This window comes from Asterias rubens, chromosome 3 (assembly GCF_902459465.1).
Source record: "Asterias rubens chromosome 3, eAstRub1.3, whole genome shotgun sequence".
NCBI lineage: Eukaryota > Metazoa > Echinodermata > Asteroidea > Forcipulatida > Asteriidae > Asterias > Asterias rubens.
The window spans coordinates 7,418,150-7,440,358 of record NC_047064.1 but is presented as its reverse complement, the minus strand read 5'-3'; the positions used below and the strand labels follow the sequence as shown (position 1 = coordinate 7,440,358).

General features: G+C 39.5%; 1 protein-coding gene across 1 annotated transcript in view; it reads right to left on the bottom strand.

Moving 5' to 3' along the window:
- Positions 1–3,894: 3,894 nt before the first annotated feature.
- Positions 3,895–22,209, bottom strand: part of LOC117287848 — a 38,048-nt gene continuing 19,733 nt past the window's right edge. The window contains exons 6-9 of the mRNA XM_033768401.1: positions 21,431–21,591; positions 14,124–14,508; positions 10,908–10,981; positions 3,895–5,909 (exon numbers count right to left, since the gene is read on the bottom strand). Coding sequence (XP_033624292.1) covers positions 4,336–5,909; positions 10,908–10,981; positions 14,124–14,508; positions 21,431–21,591 — 2,194 coding nt within the window. The 3' untranslated portion in view covers positions 3,895–4,335. The remainder of the gene's footprint in view (positions 5,910–10,907; positions 10,982–14,123; positions 14,509–21,430; positions 21,592–22,209) is intronic.

Below are 22,209 nucleotides of genomic sequence, written 5' to 3'. Positions count from 1 at the left end.
ATGCTCCAATTTAATAGAGCTCCTTTAACCACAAAAAATGCTATGCACAATAAAAGCATGCTTACCAGATTAAGGGTACCACAGCCAGACTACCATGTCACATGTACAATGTTGTGACAGCCTTCCTGCTCATTTCTGCTAAGCAGACAATTGTTAAGCAATATTGCTAAAGCAGGTGTATGAACATGCAATTAGGCACATGGGGCAATCATTTTGCTGCTTTGCTTAAGCAGAACATACTGCTTAAAAACTTCATGCTAAGCAAAACTTAGCAGATACCAGTCACAGCTTGTACATGAGAAATGCCACTTTGGCTTGTAAACATAGTTTGGTAAGCATAGTTATGCTTAGCAACTTGTTGTGCTTAAGCAGCTCTATGAAACTGTGCACTGTTGTTGGGCTTCCTTGCCCTCATTGCTCATCATTCTGATTCAACTTATAACCACGCAAGACATAATTATTCCCAACGATAACATTCAGAACAGCTGCAAGTATATCATGCTATACAATCATTCTCAATGCCAGTTTGGGTTTTTTAATTGTAAATTCATCTGTCCATTTAAACTATAAATTATGTAAATCAGCTTGTACTATATTATTATATATCAACCAAAACTCTTTTTATACAAAAAAAAGTATATATTTTATAAATGAGTGCATGTTATTGTTCACATTATAAGACTTAAAAAATGTATAAGCCTTCAAAAATATATTTTGTACATAAAATGTTAGTTTAATTGGATGTGTGGGTTGGAGCCCATGTTTCATAAAGCTGCTTAAAAAACCGCTAAGCATAACAAAAGTATGCTTACCGGAGTAAGGGTACCAGCCAAATTACCTTGTGACAAGTACATTATGGTTGGCTGGTATGCTGCCTATTTCTGCTTAGCAGGGGAAAAAAATCAGCAATATTTTCTGCTTAAGCAGCTCTGTGAAATTGGGCCCTGTTTAGTAAAGAAAAGCTTGAAACAGCATAATGTGTTTAATAAACGGACAGAGTAATGGAAAGCTTGTAAAAATCAAATGTCCAATGTTCTCTGTTCTGTGTCACATAATTTGTAATTTCTTGTAACCAAACCATTAACACACCTTTTTCATTTGTAACATTATTTAATCGTGAAAACTGCTCCAGTGCAATTTTGATGTTGCTCAAATGTCTCCGTTAAAGAATGGACTTTTTGCAATGTTTCCAGAAACGTGCGGTGGACGTGTTTAGTATTGCTGCGAAATCCCCTTTCTTTCCTCTCAATATTTAAATTACTTTCTATAATATACATTATTATACACACATACACTTCGTGTACAGTTATGTACATCTGAAACAAAGCTGCAATAAACAAAAACAAACGCAACCCCTTCAGGTCTTCCACTAAAAGACCACTGTGCATTGACGTCACCAAGCAGCAATCGTAGGGGTAAAACAATGATGGAACAATTGAAACGCACACCAATTAACAAATGTCTGCTTAGCATAAATGAGCAGGTGACCACTCACAAATTGTATTGTGACATTGTAGCTTGGCTGGTGGTAACCCTATTCTGGTAAGCATTATTTTGTTTCGCTTAGCTACTTTTTCGCAGCTTTATGATATTGGGCACTGGGTTTGCCATAAAAGGGCACCGCCCTACTCAAATGACGTAACGTGTACATAAGGGTCTTTAGAAGCTTCCAAACACTGTTTCGTTTCAGACTTTTTCATTGTCGGGGGGGGGGGCACATTTCTTTTTGTAATTGAACTATTCTTTGTTTACATTCACACGCGAGTCGAGGCAATGGCTTTGAGAATACGCCCTTGAGCAAAGGATACAACTTTGAACATCTTTTGTAGAATGAGAAATAAGTTTGTGAGGAAACAAAACTGTAGAAAACAATTCGACATATTGAATCAGCAAAGACTGGTAGTCCACAAAACTCACGTACACAACCAGTTTTAGGAAAAAGAATAGTTCGAGTGAATGATAACTAGTAGGTCATCGAGAAGGTTAAAGGGGTGGTGCGTTTCCTCGATGAACAGTGGTTTCCCGAATTGCCCGATAGAGTGTAGTTCCGGTATTGCGCAAACCATCATGGGAAAACAGTGACACAGGAAAAATTGTTCTTTTTATTTAACAAGTGACCTGATGGGCCCAACCAACTTCATAAAGCTGTTTTAAGCAGATTTATGGGTAAAACCAAAATTACTTATCAGAATTTACTGCTTGACAAATTTCTTTGCTAAGCAAAAAAAAATGAGTGGGCACCAGTTGGATTAAATGTAAACCTCATGGAATTTAAGATTTTGTCTTGCTTTAGCAAGTTGCTATGCTAACAGGTTTTGCGAAATTGTTTAGTATACATGTAGTCTGTGAGAAATATTCGGTTGAGCCTTTGGGTGTCTTGGATCGAACAAGTGTATAACATGTGGGATGCTTAGGTTGGCTCAGTGGTTTCTGTTCCTCCATGCGCAATTATTGTGAAATCATTTGGGGCAAGAAAATAATAGTTGTATTAAAAAAAGAAAATAATAGTTGTATTACAAAATAAAATAAAAAATAAAAAATGTGCCTGATCTATGCTCTATGTTGGATGCTTGAAACATGTCGCAATTCAATATTATTTTATAAATCAAACCCGCCCCATCCCCCCCCCCCCCAAACAAAAACAATAGTAGGGCGCACTCTTGTGAAGATACAATAGCAATAGTTAACTTTTGTGCTCTTATTACAAATTATATACATACCAAATGCGAGTCTAATTTATGATATGCCGATTGCAAACAGTTACGAATTTGGCAGAAAATAGAAAAAGCATGAAACAGCGTATCATTGCTATTTTGGTCGATGACAACTTCATGGTACTAATGAAATCGGCATTACATAACATTCACTCCTCTTCAATTATTTACATTAGGCCTATTTACGGAAACTGCCCCTGATGTCGTTAACTTAAAGTCCAATTTTGGACAAAAATAATTGTACACATTAACTGTAATTGATACCAAAATAATGGAACATCGGGTTCAAAGACTCGTAGAAAAATGGGGATTTGCATTTAAAGGCAACTACACACTGCACAAAATTGGATGTCAATAATATGTTGACACACCGCCTCGTTTATCTCATCGGGTGGTAAAAATAACACCAATTTAGATTTTTTTTTTATAAAAGTGTGTTTTATCTTATTTAACACCTTGTGATGTAAAGCTTGTCTCTATTTATTGTTTATGAGACAACACCCACAGTTTTGATGCAACCAAAGTCTCTTTTTGGGAGAACAGTAGGTTTTGTCTATGATGTATTCCCCGACGCGAATATTATATTTATAACATTCAACAAAGTAGGGTAATACAATCCAAATTACGTTATAGCTTACTTTATCCAATCAAAATACATTTACAATAGAAAATGGATTTTGTGCCTTTTCTGTAGATTACACTTTCTGTCCACACCTTTGGCATTGGCCACATCGGAGGTACCAAACTAATTGTTTGGAACGTGATTGTACAATCAAAATAATGAACTGAAGATTGTGGATTACTATTTGTAAGTACCACTCTTCGTTTCTGTCTTATATGCTTATTACACCATTCCTGGTTATTTTAAAGGCAGTGGACACTATTGGTAATTGTCAAAGACTAGCCTTCACAGTTGGTGTTTCTCAACATATGCATAAAATAACAAACCTGTGAAAATTTGAGCTCAATCGGTCATCGAACTTGCGAGATAAAAATGAAAGAAAAAACACCCTTGTCACATGAAGTTGTGTGCGTTTAGATGGTTGATTTCGAGACCTCAAGTTCTAAATCTGAGGTCTCAGTCGAAATCAACATGAAGAATTACTTCTTTCTCGAAAACTATGGCACTTCAGAGGGAGCCGTTTCTCACAATGTTTTATACTACCAACCTCTCCCCATTACTCATTACCAAGTAAGGTATTATGCTAATAAATATTTTGAGTAACTATCAATAGTGTCCACTGCCTTTAAGGGGATTCAGGAGATGAAACAACTCGATAAAAAATTATTGCCAAACAGTATATAGTTAGATTATACATTGCTGTTACATGGATGGGGCAAGTCTGAGCAGCGACCCAACCACTTGTCAATCCTGTATAGTATGCAATACGCCCTGTGGCCGGTACAAGACAAATTTGCCCAAAAATGTTCTATAATAATCAACTACTATCCCTTGCGAGAACTTGCTCATTGCTGTTTCTCTTGCACATGTACAACGTGTGTGTCCCTTTTTCCATAGGATAGGGTGCATCTTGAATGCATTATTTCATCTCAAAGTTTCCTTGTTCGATTTGGCAATTATTTGAACTTGCGCTTGACCAGACTAACATAGTCCCTGTAATTAGCAGGAGGGTGGCAATGTTGAAGACGGGGCCTCGACCGCTTGGTCTAAATCATCTGTGGACGATTTCTTGGTCAACTGTTTCTTTCCCTTTAGACTAAACCGAAACTTTTTCCGAGGTTCTGTTACGAGGGGCGACTTGGTGGTTCTTTGCGGAAGCAGTGGTCGGTGTCCTGCCGGCTCTGCTGGTACCCACTCCCCAGCAACACACTCTGTCGATCGGGTACCCTGGTTGCCCTTCACCATGGCCGAGCGACTCCGCTGAGGGACCCGACCCTGCAACTCGTCCACGCCGGGAGTGCGAGCGGCGTTCCTGGCCGAGTAGCTCCGCTCCAGTCTTCCGTAGGGACTCTCCTCTTGTGGTCGGCGCTGCAGCGATCCACGGTGCTCGCTACGCTGTGAGGGGTTCCTGTTGAGCTTGGAGTAGACGGCGTGATCGTCGGCCGGTAGTAGTGGCGGTAGCCGCGGACCGCACGACTCGTAGACATTACTGGATAGCGGTCGCTGCTGCTTTGGTAAACGCGGTCTTGTCTTTTCTATTGTATTATCCAAGGCGTCGTACATTTCAACATCGCGGGGACTTGTACCGTAGGGAGACGAGAGTGTTGGAGAGTTTGCACCGAGGGATGCTCTAGAGGAGCTTCGAGAAGATGTACTCGAACCATGGCTCGAACGCTCGCTCGGGGAGCCGGCTATATCTGCAACTAAGACCCCTCTACTAGGAGAGTTAATGGGTGGTGATTGCGGGTCTACTTCGTCATAGTCGTCTTCCGGGCCGATGATACCCGCTGGTGACCCGGCCGGGCTATGCTGCTCCAGGGTGAAGTAAAACGGATCCGTAACGGGGCTACCGGTTCTTTGGTTTGACATAGCTGCGGAATAAGACCGGTCTTTAGTCACCGTCGCTGGGGAGATGCTTCGGAAACTGTTCATGTTGTAGTCGCTGTGCCGTTGCTTGACGGGCATTGGAGAACCGCTTCTCTCTTGGAACTCCATCGGAGAAGAACTTCTTTCAAAGGGAACTGGTGATTCCCTGCTGGTCATGGGGGAGCTGCAGCGCTGTGTGGTCATCGGAGAACGAGAACCCCCTTTTCTAAGAGTTACGGGAGAGCTGTTCTGTGATGTCATCGGGCTACTGCCTTCGCGGGCAGACGCAAAATATCCTGAGGATTGGTTCGACACGTCTAAACTCGGTAAGATCGTATCGAAGGGATCGGCGTAGTCGTCCTCCACAAAGATGGCGTTGTAACCACCCACTGGGTCGGTCTGGTGTGGTAGGTCCGTCAGACTGGAGTGCGACCTGCTCTTTGCTCTGTTCTCGTGCGCGAGGCGCTCTGGTCGGCTGTACGGTCGCCACTCGGCCATGAGACTCCTCCGCGAGGTGCCGCCCGGTACCGGAGGCGGACCACCGTAGTTGCACACCAGGGCCGCCACGCTGGCCGGCAGTGGGGCGTCCAGCGATGCCAACGGGGAATGAACCGAGATCGGTCGGTGGTGGAAGCTTCGTAAGCTGGACCGTGCGGGACCTCCTCGCTGGAACATGTCTGGTAGTGGGGGTGGTGCCAATTTAGCTTCTGCAACACACAATGGGAGAAACAAGCGATTGATAACAAGGGGAGTAAGATATACGTGTCTATTTGGATTGGATACACTGAAGATATGAACAGTATTGCGGTCGCTATATCCGCAGTGGGTTTGGTTTTAACTACTTTCACTTTTGACATTTTAAAGGCACCGGACACTGTTGGTAAAATGTCAAAGACCAGTATTCTCACTTGATGTATCTCAATTTATTGCATAAAATAAAAAGGCTGTGAAAATTTGGGCTCAATTGGTCATCGAATTTGCAATTCGCAAACAGAGTAATGAAAGCGCAAACAGAGTAATGAAAGCGCAAACACCCGTGTTGCAAAAAAAGGTTCTTTCATATATAAGTATTTTAAGTAATTACTATAGGTTTTCTCGGTCAATTTCGGCAAATGAGCAGCAAATTTAATTTTCATTCGTTCGAATTAAAGCTATTTTGCCTCTCCGGTTTTTACTGCGATTCAAGTTCAGAATTCGGTCATTCAATTTCGTTTTTAGGCATTCAAGTTCCTAGCACAGTAATTCTTTTTCATGACACACAATCATCATTCAATTAACAGCAAAGCTGGTTCGACCAGAGATTTTATTGATTTAATCATTTTCAATTTCGTAAAGAAACAATCAATTTCGCTAAACGAGGATTCAAATAAGTATAATACGACTAAAGAAATACGAATAAACAGATAACTGTAAAAGGCAACTGTTTCGTACCGTCACCTTTAAATGAAGCGAACTATATTTTCTTTATTTTATGTTTCCAGTAGTGACTTTCATTTATTCCGAACTACGTAAACGCTGTATAATGGACCCTTCCCATGAAATATGCTAATTACATTCACGCATGCGTACAGACCCTGTTGGTTGGCAAACGCCATAGAGTTGTGCACTTAGCAGACGCGCAGTCGCGTGTGCGTCACGCACCCACTAGCCGTGTACAAAACAGCGCGATGTTCCCTCATTTTGCCAACCAAAACGTTAGTGCGCACGCGCTACGTGAAATTTACATATTTCATGGGAAGGGTCTATTATGTTGCTGCAGACGCTGGGATGCAAGTTCACACACCAAGGCTGTGAAAACTTTGACCGAGTTGTCAGAGGCTCCGTGAACCCTCTTCCGATAGACAGTTCGAGCCATATGGCAAAAATGTTCTGTGAAGAAAACCACACAAGGCCGACATATCCGGACCGCGTTCAGCTTCAACATGTAGGCATATCAAGACAATTCTAAATGAAGGCCTACAAGACGCATCAACATGTATAGGACAACTACAGAGTCAAAGTGTTGTTGTTATATTATTCCCTTTAATACTGGCCTACTCTGGTTGAGTAATTCGATAGTTCCGATTCAATATTTTCTTTGAAACTGTTTAATCATACAATGGGTTCATTGGGTTAATGGAAATAACAGTCATGGGTCGATGTGGGAAAATCATCACATGTTTGAAAATCAAACACGCATAGGTGTAAAGGTTATATCATAATGATATTCTGTATTTCAGATGCAATAAAAAGTTACATACATTTTCTTCTTAATTCTTTCTTTAACTTTGTCCTGACTTATTTATTTATTTTGTACAGTTGTTTTTCTGTGAGTGAAATTTTTCGTGTAGGCCTACTATGTATCAAAATTGTTCGTGTAGGCGTACTATGTATCAAAATGTACAAAATTATTAATATTATTATTATTATTATTGGTTTATTAAAACACATTTAAACATCGCAGCTACTAGCTGAATTGAGTTTAAAATACAGAGATTCATAAAAAATATAAATGTTTAAAAATTACCAAAAAAAACATTAAGAGTGTACATTGGCCATACTGTAACCCTGAGTAGTGTGTTGAGAGGGTTGCGTAGAGAGGGACCAGTATTCTTTGGTATCGTACGCCATTTTCGGTCCAAATGCAGCACAACCCAACGGGTTGACTATAGTCCGGCACCCTGCATTCGCCAACGGGTTTTCGTTTTTGTCAAGTTGCAAGTTGTCGCAACTTTCTTCATACGGCTCTGCTCTATACTATAAACTATACTATACCATAGACTACGAAAAAAGAAAACTACATGTATTTAGACTTCTATATAACTTTAACTTTATTTTTCATCAACCCAGTTGTGTTGAAGTTTGGGCCAAATGGAAACGCAATGTGTCCTTGGCAATTTCTGTCGGCGGTTAACCCTCCTTTCAGCACTTTGGCTTCCGATGATCTAGTCAGAAAAACCGGTTTGTTTATCAAATTCGCAGACGAGTCTATCGATGAATAAATCTCAGAGTTTTAATGGTGAAAGGTTCACGTCAGATCCGGTTGAGATTCGAACCACAAAGTTTCCCTCGAAGTTTCCCCACAACAACTTGTTTAGTTTTCGTTTTGTTTATTATTCGAAGCGGTCTATAAAAGGGGTTATAAACGAAAGGTGTGTACCTCTTATTCTAAATATACATAATTCTAGCATATATTTTTGAGTCGACCTCATTTTGTTCTATAACTGACCTGACTTTATTATCCATAACTTCCTTAAAGGTAATTGCGTTTTATCATCCTGGCAAATTTTTTCCGCTCAGAATCCGAGTTCCTTTTTGTAGTGAGAAGATGCTGATTGTGTAATGAGACCTCAAAATTGTGTACTTCCCGCTCCTCAAAACTAAAAACCAGGTAGAGCGTCTCTTGGCTAATTTATTCAGGAAAGTATAATTAACCCACGGAACTCATCATCGAGTGGTTTGAATGTAAGATTCAGATTGAAAGAAGTACTCTCTGAAAAGAGGTGTGCACTTTGTTCCTTTCTTCTTTTTTCTTTCGTTTGGCTTTGTGTAACCATAGAGCTAGGTCCTAGCTCTATGGTGTAACTGCTAGTTTACAATGTTTTGTAAAGTGGCACTGAACACCTTGTGTAATTGTCAAAAACCAGCATGCACAAATTGGTGTATTCCAACATATGCATCAAATAACAAATCTATGAAAACTTTGACTCAATTGGTCTTTGAAGTTAATAATAGAGAATAATGCAACGAAAAACAGCCTTCTTGCACAAACTTGTATATGCTTTCAGATACATAATACTGTAAAAGGCTTCAGGCCTTAAGTATTTTATTATTTTGAGTGAGAAATTACCTTTTTCTCAAAAACTAAGTTACCTCAGAGGGAGCCGTTTCTCACAATGTTTTACACAATCAACAGCTCTCTATATGCTAGTTACCAAGTAGGTTTTGATGTAAATAATTGTTTTAAGTAATTACCAGTAGTATCCAGTGCCTTGAACATAAGTTACATTCTTTTAAGAAAGCATGCGTATTTGACTGTTAAAAAGTGCGCTATTTTGTTCCATATATACGTCATAAATTTTCCTGTGTGAATCACCTGGTTCTTTAAATCCCAGTTGAACACAATATTGACAGAATCACTCGGAATACGACACTCTATCAAAACTCTCGGTCAGAATTGAACCGGATCAGGTGGTCCCATGGGGAATAAACCATTTTTGGGTGTCAAAATGACCCAGATATAGGTCAGCTTCTGCAGTCTGACCCACAAATTGGTCAGGTCCCTCGGGGACCCTTAATCTGGGTCAATTTTGACCCGTCAGTAATTAGAGGAAAGGTAGCATTTTCCGGCTCGCGGTATCCACGTCTATTTAGATTTAAAGACACTGGACATCTTTGTTAGACCTGTATTCGCAATTAGTGTATCCCAACGTATGCATAAAATAACAAATCTGTGAAAAATTTTGCTCAATTTGTCATCAAAGTTGCAAGAGAATAGTGACAGCAAAAACACCATTGTTGCTGCTTTGTGTGTTTCAGAAGAAGGCCCAAAGTCTTGTATCACGTTATTTCAGAGGGAGCTGTTTCTCACGATGTTTTGTACTATACCAACAGCTCTCCATTGCTCGCTACCAAGTTTATATGCTAACAATTATTTTGAGTTACCAATAGTGTCCATGGACAGTGCCTTTAAGGATGTGCACAACATTGTATAAGGTTGAACAAGTTCTGCAAAGAATCTTTTCTGATTATAACCTTTAAAAAAGATTATACAAAACGGGGAAGTGTATTTTGATCTTTGTTTTGGGTATTTTTCTCCCTTGTTTGCATTTACGCCATTGTTGTAAAGTGTTTTGCGAGAGACTGGTAATCATACCTGGTTCGTTTTGAAATGAGCAACTGCGGCAAAGCAACGGTGATTCACAACGTTGCTAGTTCCTCATTCCTACTTCACACACAAATGTCTCCCTGTAGGGTCGTTGCTGGTTAGATATTTACAATCATTCTTGGTCCTAGTTCTGCCCCGTTTTTTTTTTCATGACTAAATTCATCCATGAAGATAGTCGACAAATTTGAATTCATTGTTGAAAGCTATAATCTAATTGCGACCATCGAAATAAGCAGCAGTGGTTCGTTCGTTGTATCGTCAATTTGCTTGAAGCCCTAAGTTTGACTGCTTTTTCAAATTTAAAACTAATTTTTGGGTTAATTGTCATATCAAACGACAGTTTTTCTTAACAAATAAAAGCTATTAAAAAACATGCACATTCCAATCAAGCTGTTAAACATTAACATTTTCCAGAAAACAGTAAATGTTTCGTGATATGGTTCGCGTTAATGTACACAGGCTTATTTCGATTTAGCAGATCAAAGTAAGAGTTTTTGTTCCCAACTCTGTTCATGTCATGGCCAAAAAGACTCAATCCACAAAAGGTATCAAGCCCCTTTAAATGCAGAGTTATGTTCATTCAATGAAAAAACAAATCTGTGTTAATTTTGATCTTTTTATAATGTACTAATTAAAATGTTACAAACTACACTGAGCTTGATTATAGTTACCATGAATATCATTTGCTTTGGAAGAAAACTACGTGCCCATTGTTGTGGTGTGGTATTCTTTCACCGAAAATACACTGAACATCGTCAAACAAACAAAAGGTCCATTCACCAAAACACAAAAAATTTACATCCAAATTCTTATAAAGTAGTTTGTGTTTTTAACTTACCGGGTTCTGGGGTTCCTTTACAAAATTCCTCTACGGTTTCGTACACATTGTCTTGTCTGCCGATCTTCGTGCGTCTATTGAGAATGAAAGCAAATGAATGACTTTTGTAAATACACCGGGATGGGTTAAATTGTACACAATCATCCAGGAAGTTAACTTTGTGTAGTCCTGCTGGTCGTTATTCGATTCTGAGGTTTCGTTTGACTGGTATGGAATTCCGGTTATTCGGTTAGTCCGAAGTTCCGCCGGTTTTTTTTTTACACGTGGGTGGGAACTCCTATAGCATAAGGCCTAAACTGCAAAATGCTAAATATTTAGAAAATACACGCGAAGCATACTTAGAAGCCTCACAGCTTTTTACAGTAAAGGGAAAATTATTCATTATTGACTCTTGAAATTTAATCCTCTGCTCAATTTAATATGGTTCATGGGCCCATCGAATTATTCCCCCTTCAAGCCCCCCTTCAAGCCATCCTACACCGATGTAATTTTTTTCCAAGCGTCCGCGCATCAATCTTGACAAATTTCCCTACACCTCTCAGCAAAAAAGGATAAATTGTGTGTGGCCCAATGTCATCCGAAATACATCAAGTTGGAAGTCAATAGCCCCCAGGTCACAACTGGGCACATTTAGTACACTGAAACCCTTTTTGGGGGCTCTCAAATATATCTTATATAGAATATTTTGAGGGTATACAGAAAATCATAATGAGCTCGCACTCTGTTTCCTCTTACTTAGTGGGATGCACCCATGTGGGCTGCGGATGGGTCGCGACAAGTTATGGTGTCACTTCTTTTATTAGGTTGATTAACAAAAGTTCATATCCACCTTTATAATTTACTGCCAGACGATTCCACTACGCATTATTAACGTGGGTGTCATTTTTCAAATTGTGGTTGTCTGGACATTTTCATGACTTAAATTACCACCGCTAAATTGTCGCCACAAACTTTGAAATGTTACACTAAACATTCATTATATTAAAATAATACACGAAACACTATTTGCACTGTCCTTGTATAATACTGAATTGCAACAAACAATGTGCTCGACCACAACCATGGAAAGAACTGTACACTTTTTGCTCGGAGACACCAAATAAACAACATATAAGTATTGAGACAACTCTTTGCAGAGTCAATCACTTTTTTGTATTCATCATAGTTAAAGAAACACGTTGCCTTGGATCGGTCGAGTTGGTCTTTGAAAAGCGTGAACCATTTGTTATAAAATGCATATGGGTAGAAAGATGTAAAAGTAAAATACAATGATCCACACAAACATGCCTCGAAATTGCATGGTTTTCCTTTTACCTCGTCGACAAACACGGTCGGCCATTTATGGGAATCAAATTGTTGACTCCCATAAATGGCTGACCGTGTTAGTTCGCACAGTAAAAGGGAAACCACGAAATTTCGAGGCAAACTTGTGTGGATCATTGTATTCTACTTTTACAACATCTTTCCAACCATATGAATTTAATAACAAACGGTTCAAAGGCTTTTTTAGACCAACTCGACCGATCCAAGGCAACGTGTTCCTTTAATGCGTAAACAAAACCCTTTATTGAGGGAAAGGGGCACATTGATGATGGCACATAATTCCCAATAAATAATTTCTCAAAAGTCTTTTAATATTTCAGTGAGAATTTACCTCTTTCTCAAAACCTGGATTGTACGTTACTTTAGAATGGAGCTGTTTCTCACAATTTTGTATACCATCAACAGCTCAATATAGCTCGTTCCCAGTAAGTTTTTATGCTTGCAAACTACTTTGAGTAATTACCAATAGTGTCCAGTGTATTTAAGGTTATCACAGTAGGCCTGTTCGATTACTTTCTACAGCAGCTTTCGGTTTGTTCAGTGTCGATACTTGTCACCATTATTTCCCTACGGGTCGCGGGTTGTTAAAACAACATTTCCTGAACTTGATGTTCTGTTGTTTTTAGTTCCTTGTTTTGTGCGTGTGTGGAAATTTCACATTTTACTAGGGAAAAATCCCGTATTATTACAAAATGTTCTGTTCCTTCTGTCATTTCCCTTCGAATTGTCGTCTGCAAACACGCGATTCAAAGTTCCCATAGTTTATTGTTGTTTCAGCAATCGATGTATAGGTTTGTCTGTGGATATGCTGCACCCTGCGTAAGGGTTTCTGCAAATTCATGTATTGATAGTTTTATCACCTTACATAATTCTTCCTTATTTTGTTCAAGTTTGTAATCTCTATTCCGTCCACATGGACAGATAACAATACTGTACGTCCAATGCACTATGCATCAGTATTATCCATGAGCCTAATGGGAGCAAGTAGCGTCGTAAGCCAAGTACAGTTTTTGGCCCAAGAGGCACCAGTTTTACTAAGGCCACAGAGGCACTTAAAGGCAGTGGACACTATTGGTAATTACTCAAAATAATTCTTAGCACAAAACCTTACTTGGTAACGAGTAACGGGGAGAGGTTGATAGTACAAAACATTGTGATAAACAGCTCCCTCTGAAGTAACATACAGTTTTCGAGAAAGAAGTAATTTTCCACCAATTTGATTTCGAGACCTCAGATTTAAAATTTGAGGTCTCGAAATCAAGCATCTGAAAACACACAACTTTGTATGACAAGGGTGTTTTTTTTTCTTTCATTATTATCTCGCAACTTCGACGACCGATTGAGCTAATTGTTATTTTATGCATGTTAAGATACACCGAGTGAGAAGACTTGTCTTTGACATTTACCATTAGTGTCCAGTGTCTTTAAGTTCAATGGGCCAAAGAGGTATCAATTATCTTTAGCACAAGAGCTGCCAGTGTTCCTTTTAGGTCCAATAGTCATCAGTGTTCTGTATCCCAAGAGGCCCAGTGTTCAACATGCCAAAGAGGCACCCATGGTGTAAGAAGAGGCACCGAAGCACTAGTTTTCCGTATCAATGTTCCGGTCGTATGCTCAATATAGGAAACAGTTTTCTGTGGTCCCGTGTGCATCAGTGTTCCTGTGATGGCCTTTGACTGAATGTTTTGGGGTGGTTTTTTTTGTATGTATTGTAATTTGTTTGTTCTTTTTCTTTACATTTTTCTTAGGGTTTCATGGGATTAATGATTTTGTTTTAGGCCCCAATGTAACTTTCTTAGGCCCGTACACCTCCCTTCCCACAACACACAAAAACATGATTGCATAGCGATAATATCCAACCGGTCTTGGACTTATACAAATAGTATTACTTACCGGGTGAGTGGAGACTTTGAAGTCATCTGTCGACGCAGTATCAGAATCAACAGCACTACCACAATCAGGAGTAGAACGGCAATGGCACTGACCACACCCCAAAACGGAGCTGACGGGTAGAAGCCAATATCCCCGCTACCGGGCGAACCGTCATTTCTCTGGGGCGACTCCTCAGCGGCACCCGCTGACGAGGTACCGTCCACCTCGGACTTTATGCCGTCCGTCTGGGTATCTGGACTGGCTGTTGGTACTGTTTTCCGGGCGGTGTGACGGGTAGATGTAGGCGGCCCAGTGGGGAATGTAGACGGTATTGCTTCGGTAGTTGTGTTGGCCGGTGTGGGCGTCGTTTCAGCTGTGGTTACTTCATTGTTGATCTTGTTTGGCTCTTTTTTATTTGAAAAGAAAAGAAAACAGTTTCAGTGATTGAAACTTCAAGTTTTGAAACTTTAGGACATTTGCGTCAAAATCGAAACACAAGGACCGTTTATCATCCGGGGCTTTATTCATTGACAATTTTGGGACCTTTATTCTTCAAAATACTCATTCTTTAAATGTCATTTGTTGACTGGTATTATAGCAACACTTGATCGTTGAAAACATATACATTAAAAACATGTCCATATCCATGGAAAGTTTATCCATTAAAACTAAGTGACCTTTACAGAAAACTCTAAGACTATAATTGTTAATTGAAACAATATAGGACCATTATTCAATGAAGACTACTCAATTCGTTGACTGAAAACACAAGGACATATGCCAATTCACTTAAAGAGTGATAACCAAACTTATATCTTAGAAACTAGATTGTTATTTATTTGTTTGTTTTTTTTATTTTTTAAATCTTTAGACATACACATTAGTTACAAGTTGTACAGGGGCTGTCAAGGATAAAACAAAAGTATAAAACTGTCATCAAAAGATGTGTAAAACCAGACCCCTACCAACGATAAAAATTGTTATTTTGTTTTAACCTTGACTTGATATTTAATCCATAAGAGGGAAAACAAAAGTGAACATAAAAGATAGCGTATGTACGCCAAGCATTCGTTTAGTCCGTATCTCGTTCATTAATGCGGACTTTCGTAGTATACACAGTGAGTTAAGGCTACAGTCTTATCTCAAGTTAGGTTTCTCGTCCTATCTTTGGACTAATATCTCCTAGTCCCCTATAGAACTAGTCCTAACTCTTTGTAAAATCGACCCAAGGTACTTATAAAAGCTAAGAGTTTCCATTCGTTGGTGAAAACAAAACGTTATGATGTTCAAAACTTGAAAATGATATTATTCCCACGAGGGGCCCCCATTGTACATACGATGCCAAGGGTTTATTTTGCTTTCCTTCCAAAGAACAATACGGCTAATCTTGCGTGCACATATCCTACTTTTTCTTTCGTACAATCATGTTAGTTTAAAAAGTGACTAAAGATTCAGAATGGTACTATATATCACACTTTTATTACTTGTCAATTTTATTTTATTGTTCCCCCTTCTTATGAAGGCGTCTGTTTGAAAAACACTGTCTATTTGCAATTGATGTTGCTGCATCTTTTATACATTGCTGGGTCCATTGTGTATTTTTATATGTTTTTCATTTTATTTGAGTACTCTGATGTATTTTTAAGGGAATCTTTAACGAAATTTGTTTAACTCTGAGTTATCAATGGGGACTTTGGGAGGCACTAAAGATGTCAGCAGACTTACAAGGTAAATCCATAATATTGGTCTCGGTAATGTGCACATCATGCTCATTGTTACGTATGAACTATATATAACTATTCAAAAAGAAACCTCTTTGAGGTATTGTCCTCAGAAGTGTTTCAGAAGAGCAAGTAGTTGTGACAACTGCATTGTTTGTTTTAAAATCAACTTTCCATTTGGTCCAACTCGAATAGAAAGAGTTTTTAATCACCAGGGTTGTTGAGTTCGTTGACTTTACCTTGACGTCAACTAGTGTGACGTAAACACCGGTTTATTGAACTTTTTCATCAGATGCTTGCCCGTGTACTATTCTACGAAACTAGTTGTGTTTGGTGACCGATCAACCACCTGTTGTCTGTGATGCAAGGCTAACTTCACCTATGAACTGCGATTCTTGTTTATTTTGTTAACATGGAGTTATTAGGGCTATTGGTTATCATCTACTGCCCTTTTACTTACTGTGTATCCCCATTAAAAGCAGTGGACACTATTTGTAATTACTCAAAACAATTATTATCATAAAATCTTATTTGGTGACGAGTAATGGGGAGCTGTTGTGAGAAACGGCTCCTTCTGAAGTAACGTAGTTTTTGAGAAAGAAGTTGTTTCCAACGAATTTGATTTCGATACCTCAGAATTAGACCATTGGTCTCGAAACCAAACATCTAAAAGCACAAAAGGGTGTGACAAAGGTGTTTTTTATTTCATTATTATCTCGAAACTTCGACGACCAATTGAGCTCAAATTTTCACAGGTTTGTTATTTTGTGCATGCATAATTATGTTGAGATACACCAAGTGAGAGGATTGGTCTTTGACAATTACCAATAGTGTCCAGTTTCTTTAACAATAGTGATTTATAAACAATGGCAGAGATAGCCGTGTAAAATATGTTAAAAGCACTGGACACTACTGGTAGATATTCAAAATAACTTTTAAAGCATAGCAAATTACTTGGTAACGAGCAATGGAGAGTTGTTGATAGTGTAAAACCTTGTGAGAAACGGCTCCATTTTGAAGTAGGTAATAATAATAATAATAATAATAATAATAATAATAATAGTAAACCGTAGAAGGAAGTAGCTTCTCACTCAAAATTTAAACACTTCAGAACTTCAGACCTGGTGTCCTTTTTGGCATCTGAAAGCACACAAAATTGTGCAGCGGTGTTTTTATTGTTTCTTTAATTGTTCACCGGCAACTTCGATCACCAAATGAGTCAAAGTTTTCATTGGTTTGTACATTGATGCTTATGTTAGGATACACCAGGTGGGTATACTGGTCTTTGAAAATTACCAGAGGTGTTCAGTGCCTTTAACGAACTGTCTGCGATGCCTTCTCGAAATAGTCTACGGAACTGGTTCTATTTAGTGATCGATCAACCACCTGTTGTCTGAATATGCAAACTGACTTCGTCCATAAACCATTGAGTCAAGTCTTTTTTGCTCACAGACAGTTATTGGGTTACAGTTGGCACAATAGCTACTACTCTTTTTCGTGTGTTGTAATTCATCACATCTAATAGTGCTTGCTAAACACTGACAGAGATAGCCGTGTGAGTCTGATAGATTAAAAAAAAAAAGGAGGGTGGTTGTATCACTAACGTTGTTTTTTGTATGCATGATTTTTCATAGTAACAACTTCTACTTTAAAGAATTGTGGGCTTTTTTATGAAAGCGTATCAGGTTTCGTATGTGTTTTAGTTTGTCTATAAGTGTTACCACTTACTTCCTTGTTTTTGTTAACCACTTGTCATGACGGAGAGGACAACGTTCTAGTTCTGGTTACCATTGATTAAGTACAAAATCATAAATTGCCCGTATACATGCACAAATTGTAAGTGAATCCCAAGAACCGAATCCAACTCGGTGTTTGGAATCGCCCACCAAAGGTTCGTGATTCACATTGCCACCATACAACTATAGGCCTACTCTTAATCTGTGGGACTTTGTTATAAATAATTCGATTCGTTGAAGTTTTAAGAGCGTTCAGACACACGAAGTTAAAACCGAATGTTAAAGAGTTAATAAACTGCTTAAAACCGACTTAAGTACTGTGTATGAACGACCCATTTTATAGTGACAATTTCAAGAAGTAAAAGGTCTCGACGTTATTTAGCGTCAGTTTGAGCGCCAAACCGCTACTAAACTTAGATCATCAGTTGCGCGTTGTGATGACCATACAACTATGGGCAATCCCACCGCTGCAGCTGGTTCGACGAGATGTCATAGGGGGCTATCAAACATCAGTTTAGCTGACAGACTTGTTAGTGTTATTATTCAAACAGCTGATTGGGATTGAAGAATAGACTGTCTGTAGACAACATGACCTCATTGTCACCGAGTGACCTTTTCCCGAACTGTGCAACCTTGCTACGACATTTCTGAATAGTCGGGTTCCCTGCTTGTCAGTAGTTTCACAGAGCGTTCTAATTACTATTTTTGGTGGTAGGGTTGACGTAGTGGTATCTTTCCTTGCCTTCTACCTCTAGGACCCTGGTTCGAATCACGCCGGGGGACTATGTGGATTTGAATTTCAGTCCCTACCTGACTGTGTGGGTTTTCCCGGGAATAATTCTCTTGGGGTTTCCTCCCACATCAAATACTGAAACTTCCTTCCTTGTCTTCTCTCCATTGTTTTATTGGCAAGTACAATGATTAAGTTCGAGTGATCAATTGGCTTCACCACAAGAATACATGCAATGAAATACGCAATTGAAAAATATTATGGACCACTCTATTGTGTAGGTCGTCTAAGTTTCTGCAGCTTTTCGTTTTAATCCTTGGAGCAGGGGAAAGGGGGCACCAAGGGCAGTGGGACGGCTGCCAACAATATCTATTGCAATGATCGGGTACAAATAACAACACATTGTGTACTCGGGAATATCCCTACCTCTGTGAAGCTCATAATTAAGTACCACCACACATGACACGATGAGAAGGAGAAACAGCTATTAGGTCTAGACTACACCTGCTGGCGGAGTAGAATTTCAAATCACCGACTTATGACAAAGCCACATTTTTGGACGACACAGCTGCTCATTTTGGGGATTTGCATTATCAGATTGGATTCAAGACATTGTCCAGGCAAGGCACCTGCTTCGAAAGAATAGCTTTAACCCTATGTAATTTTGTGATTTTCGTTTATATCCTAAGACAGTTACGAGAAACGTGCTGGTTTTGTCTGAGTGGTCGTAAAGAGCTGGTCCCCTCATGTGGCAGGTTTTGTTCGTTGGACCTGGCGTTTGAACCGTGAGTGTAGACTGGTCCCCTGTCTTTATCAGCAAGGATAAAGACAGGTACTTGCTTTTCAGAACCAGTGATTTGAATAATTTGATACAATGATGTCATTGGATAAACTTGCAGTGTCGTAAACTTTCTATAGCTGTGTTTTATTGGTCCGAGGTGACGTTTGGCAGCTGCACTTTCCTTCGTCTGCATGAATGTAGGTGAATTGTGATTATGGACGGGACTGACCTATACGCTATAGGCCACTCTCTGGCGTAATCCACGAGCCTCGAAGTGTGACGTCAGATATGTAGGCTAGTTTTGTCCGAGTGGTATAAAGAGCTGGTGCCCTCTTGTGGTAGGATTTGTCCTATAATGGAAATCCGTCCTGGTATAACTGGAACTGCTAGTGTTTGAACCATGGGCTGCATCGCAAGAGTAGCTGCGCGAGTCCGATGTATGGCATTGTCATTTAAAGACCTGGACACTATTGGTAATTGTCAAAGACCAGTCTTCTCACTTGCTGTATCTCAACATATGCATAAAATAACAAACCTGTGAAATGTTTAGCTCAATCGGTCATCGAAGTTGCTAGAAATTAATGACAGAAAAACACACCCTTGTCACACGAAGTTGTGTGCTTTCAGATGCTTGATTTCGAGACCTCAATGTCTAAATCTGAGGTACCGAACTCAAATTCGTGGAAAATTACTTCTTTCTCGAAAAATACTCCACTTCAGAGGGAGCCGTTTCTCACAATGTTTTATACTACCAACCTCTCCCCATTACTCGTTAACAAGTAGGGTTTTATGATTATAATTATTTTAATTAGCATTAGTGTCCACTGCCTTTAAGGGCAATATTATACCCTAGGCCGCCGTCTTTGATGAAACATGCACACATGAAAGGCTTTCATTGGCTGGGAGTCACTTTGCCAGTGTTTTATATCAAAGATAGTAGTCAATGACGTCAAGTACAATCCATTTATGGACGCAGCCATTTTTGTTGTTTAGCAAAATTCAATTTCGGCATTATTATTGACCTTATTCACCTGACTTTATTCGACGTCGAAGTTACCGTGTGTTATACAGTGGGATGCGCACTCCATGGATTGCGCATTATTTAGTGGCAATTACCATGTAACGTATTTGCTAAATGTAATGGTGCTGTTCTAACTAAGCTTCAGTTATTTTGACCACTTAAACAGGGAGTTGCAACATGGCGGCGTGGTACCCCTCAGATTAAGTATTAAGGCACGAAGGGGACTGATCCTCTATACCTAGCCCGAATAGTAATCTTTCCCAAGTGTTGTTCGCATAGAGAGTCAGAGTCGTGATAGGCCATGAGGGGTCGATTTCGCAAAGAGTTAGGACTAGTCCTAACTTAGGACTAGCCCTATATAGAAGATACTAAAAACTTAAGACTAGTCTTAAGTTAGGACGATGGGACGAGTAACTCGTCCTAACTCGAGAGTCTCAACTCTTTGTGAAACCCTGGTGCATGCTCACAGTTGCTTCTAACAGGTGAAAAAAAAATCGCAATAACTGAGCTAGAATATCGGCTCTGAAAAGGAGGCATCTGGACTATCCATGACGTTCCTGCAGTATTTATACGAAAGTGAAAGGCCGTACCCCATGGCAATAAAATTCGAGATCATTTTATGATTTTTTTTTTTTGGAGGAGGAATTTTATTCAAACTATTCAAACGTTTATGAATCATGTATAAAATCATTTTGTCCAGTGGGTGGTATGATATTCTTAAAGCTGAGCAAACATTCATCACATCCTGCCCCCATCGCAAGAAGAAAAACGCAAGTAAATTATGTATGTGGCCTGACTCATGTCACGCACAACGATGAGGGGGTTGTGGTGTCCAGGGGCGGGGGTAGGGGGGGTCAGCTTCAAAAATACCGTTCAAGGATAATCCAAACATTGGCTAAAGGTTATGGGTAACTGTGTGGGTTGTATTGTTAGTTTCGTTTTTCCTGACGAGCCTTTGTTTAAGGTGAATGCAAGAATGCATTCTCCTGAAGACTATCAAAGCATAACTCTGATCGAAACATTGAGTTGTCAACCACCGGCTTTTTTTTTTTAGAACCAACATTAATCAAAGGAAATAAACACATGTTGCTGTCTACCGCAAACCTCACATATATACTCCCAGCATGTAAAGTTTCAAATACTTTACACTTTTGGTCTGATCGTCTTCAGAAAAATGCATTTTCCTGAAGACGATCGGAGCATATCTGATCGCAATGTTGAGTTGTCAAACACCCGTTCTTTTTAGATCCAGCACTATTAAAAAGGCCCGCAAACCCTCACATTAATAAAATAGCAATACCTGACCAATATACCCTGCAAAGTTTCAAATTCTACAAACCTTGTGTGGTCGTTCCGTGTAGGATTTCTTGGCAGTCGTTCCGGTCCGTGCACTGGCAGTCTCCCGTCAGCTGGTTACACGTTAACCTTGACGGGCAGTTGCATTGGTAGGAACAGCGTGGTCCGTACACTCCGGGTGGGCATCTACCGGAACAGGAGTACCTTCCGAAATTGTAAAAGAGATGGGGAAAACAATAATTATGTGTGTTGAAGGTCGTTAAGTTAAGTTTTGATCATTTGCTTTGCATGTTTGCTTGAGAACAAATGAATAACTTTTTCTTCCACTCCAAAATTAAAATTAATAAAAGGGATTGTAAACGTTTGGTAATTGAAACCCACCGTTTGTTTCAATCGTAATAGTTGTAGATATGTCATAAAGTTATAACATTCATTTAAAAAGGAAGGAAAAGATCGGCAGATTTATAGCTTATAGAAGTTAAAGTAGTGACGCCGCTTTGAAGTTGATCCTCTTTCTATGACGGTAAATGACGGTTGTAAGCCATTAACTTCATAGAAAACTGCAGTCTTAAACGCCTTTTCGAGACGTGTGTTTTAGGCTTTGATCCTTCAGTGCGCTTTCCGTACGATGCTTAAGCTTAACACAAAGCCGTGCTTCGCAAAGGGGGCTACAACTTGAGGTAGAAATATATTTCTGGAGTCGTGTTCATAGACGTCTGGGTGCAATGCATCCCTAAGGAACCACGGACCCGCTTCTCATAGTCAAACAAGGTAGCAAGGTACAGAACTCCATAGTAGAGGACATCTGCACAGAGGAAATGT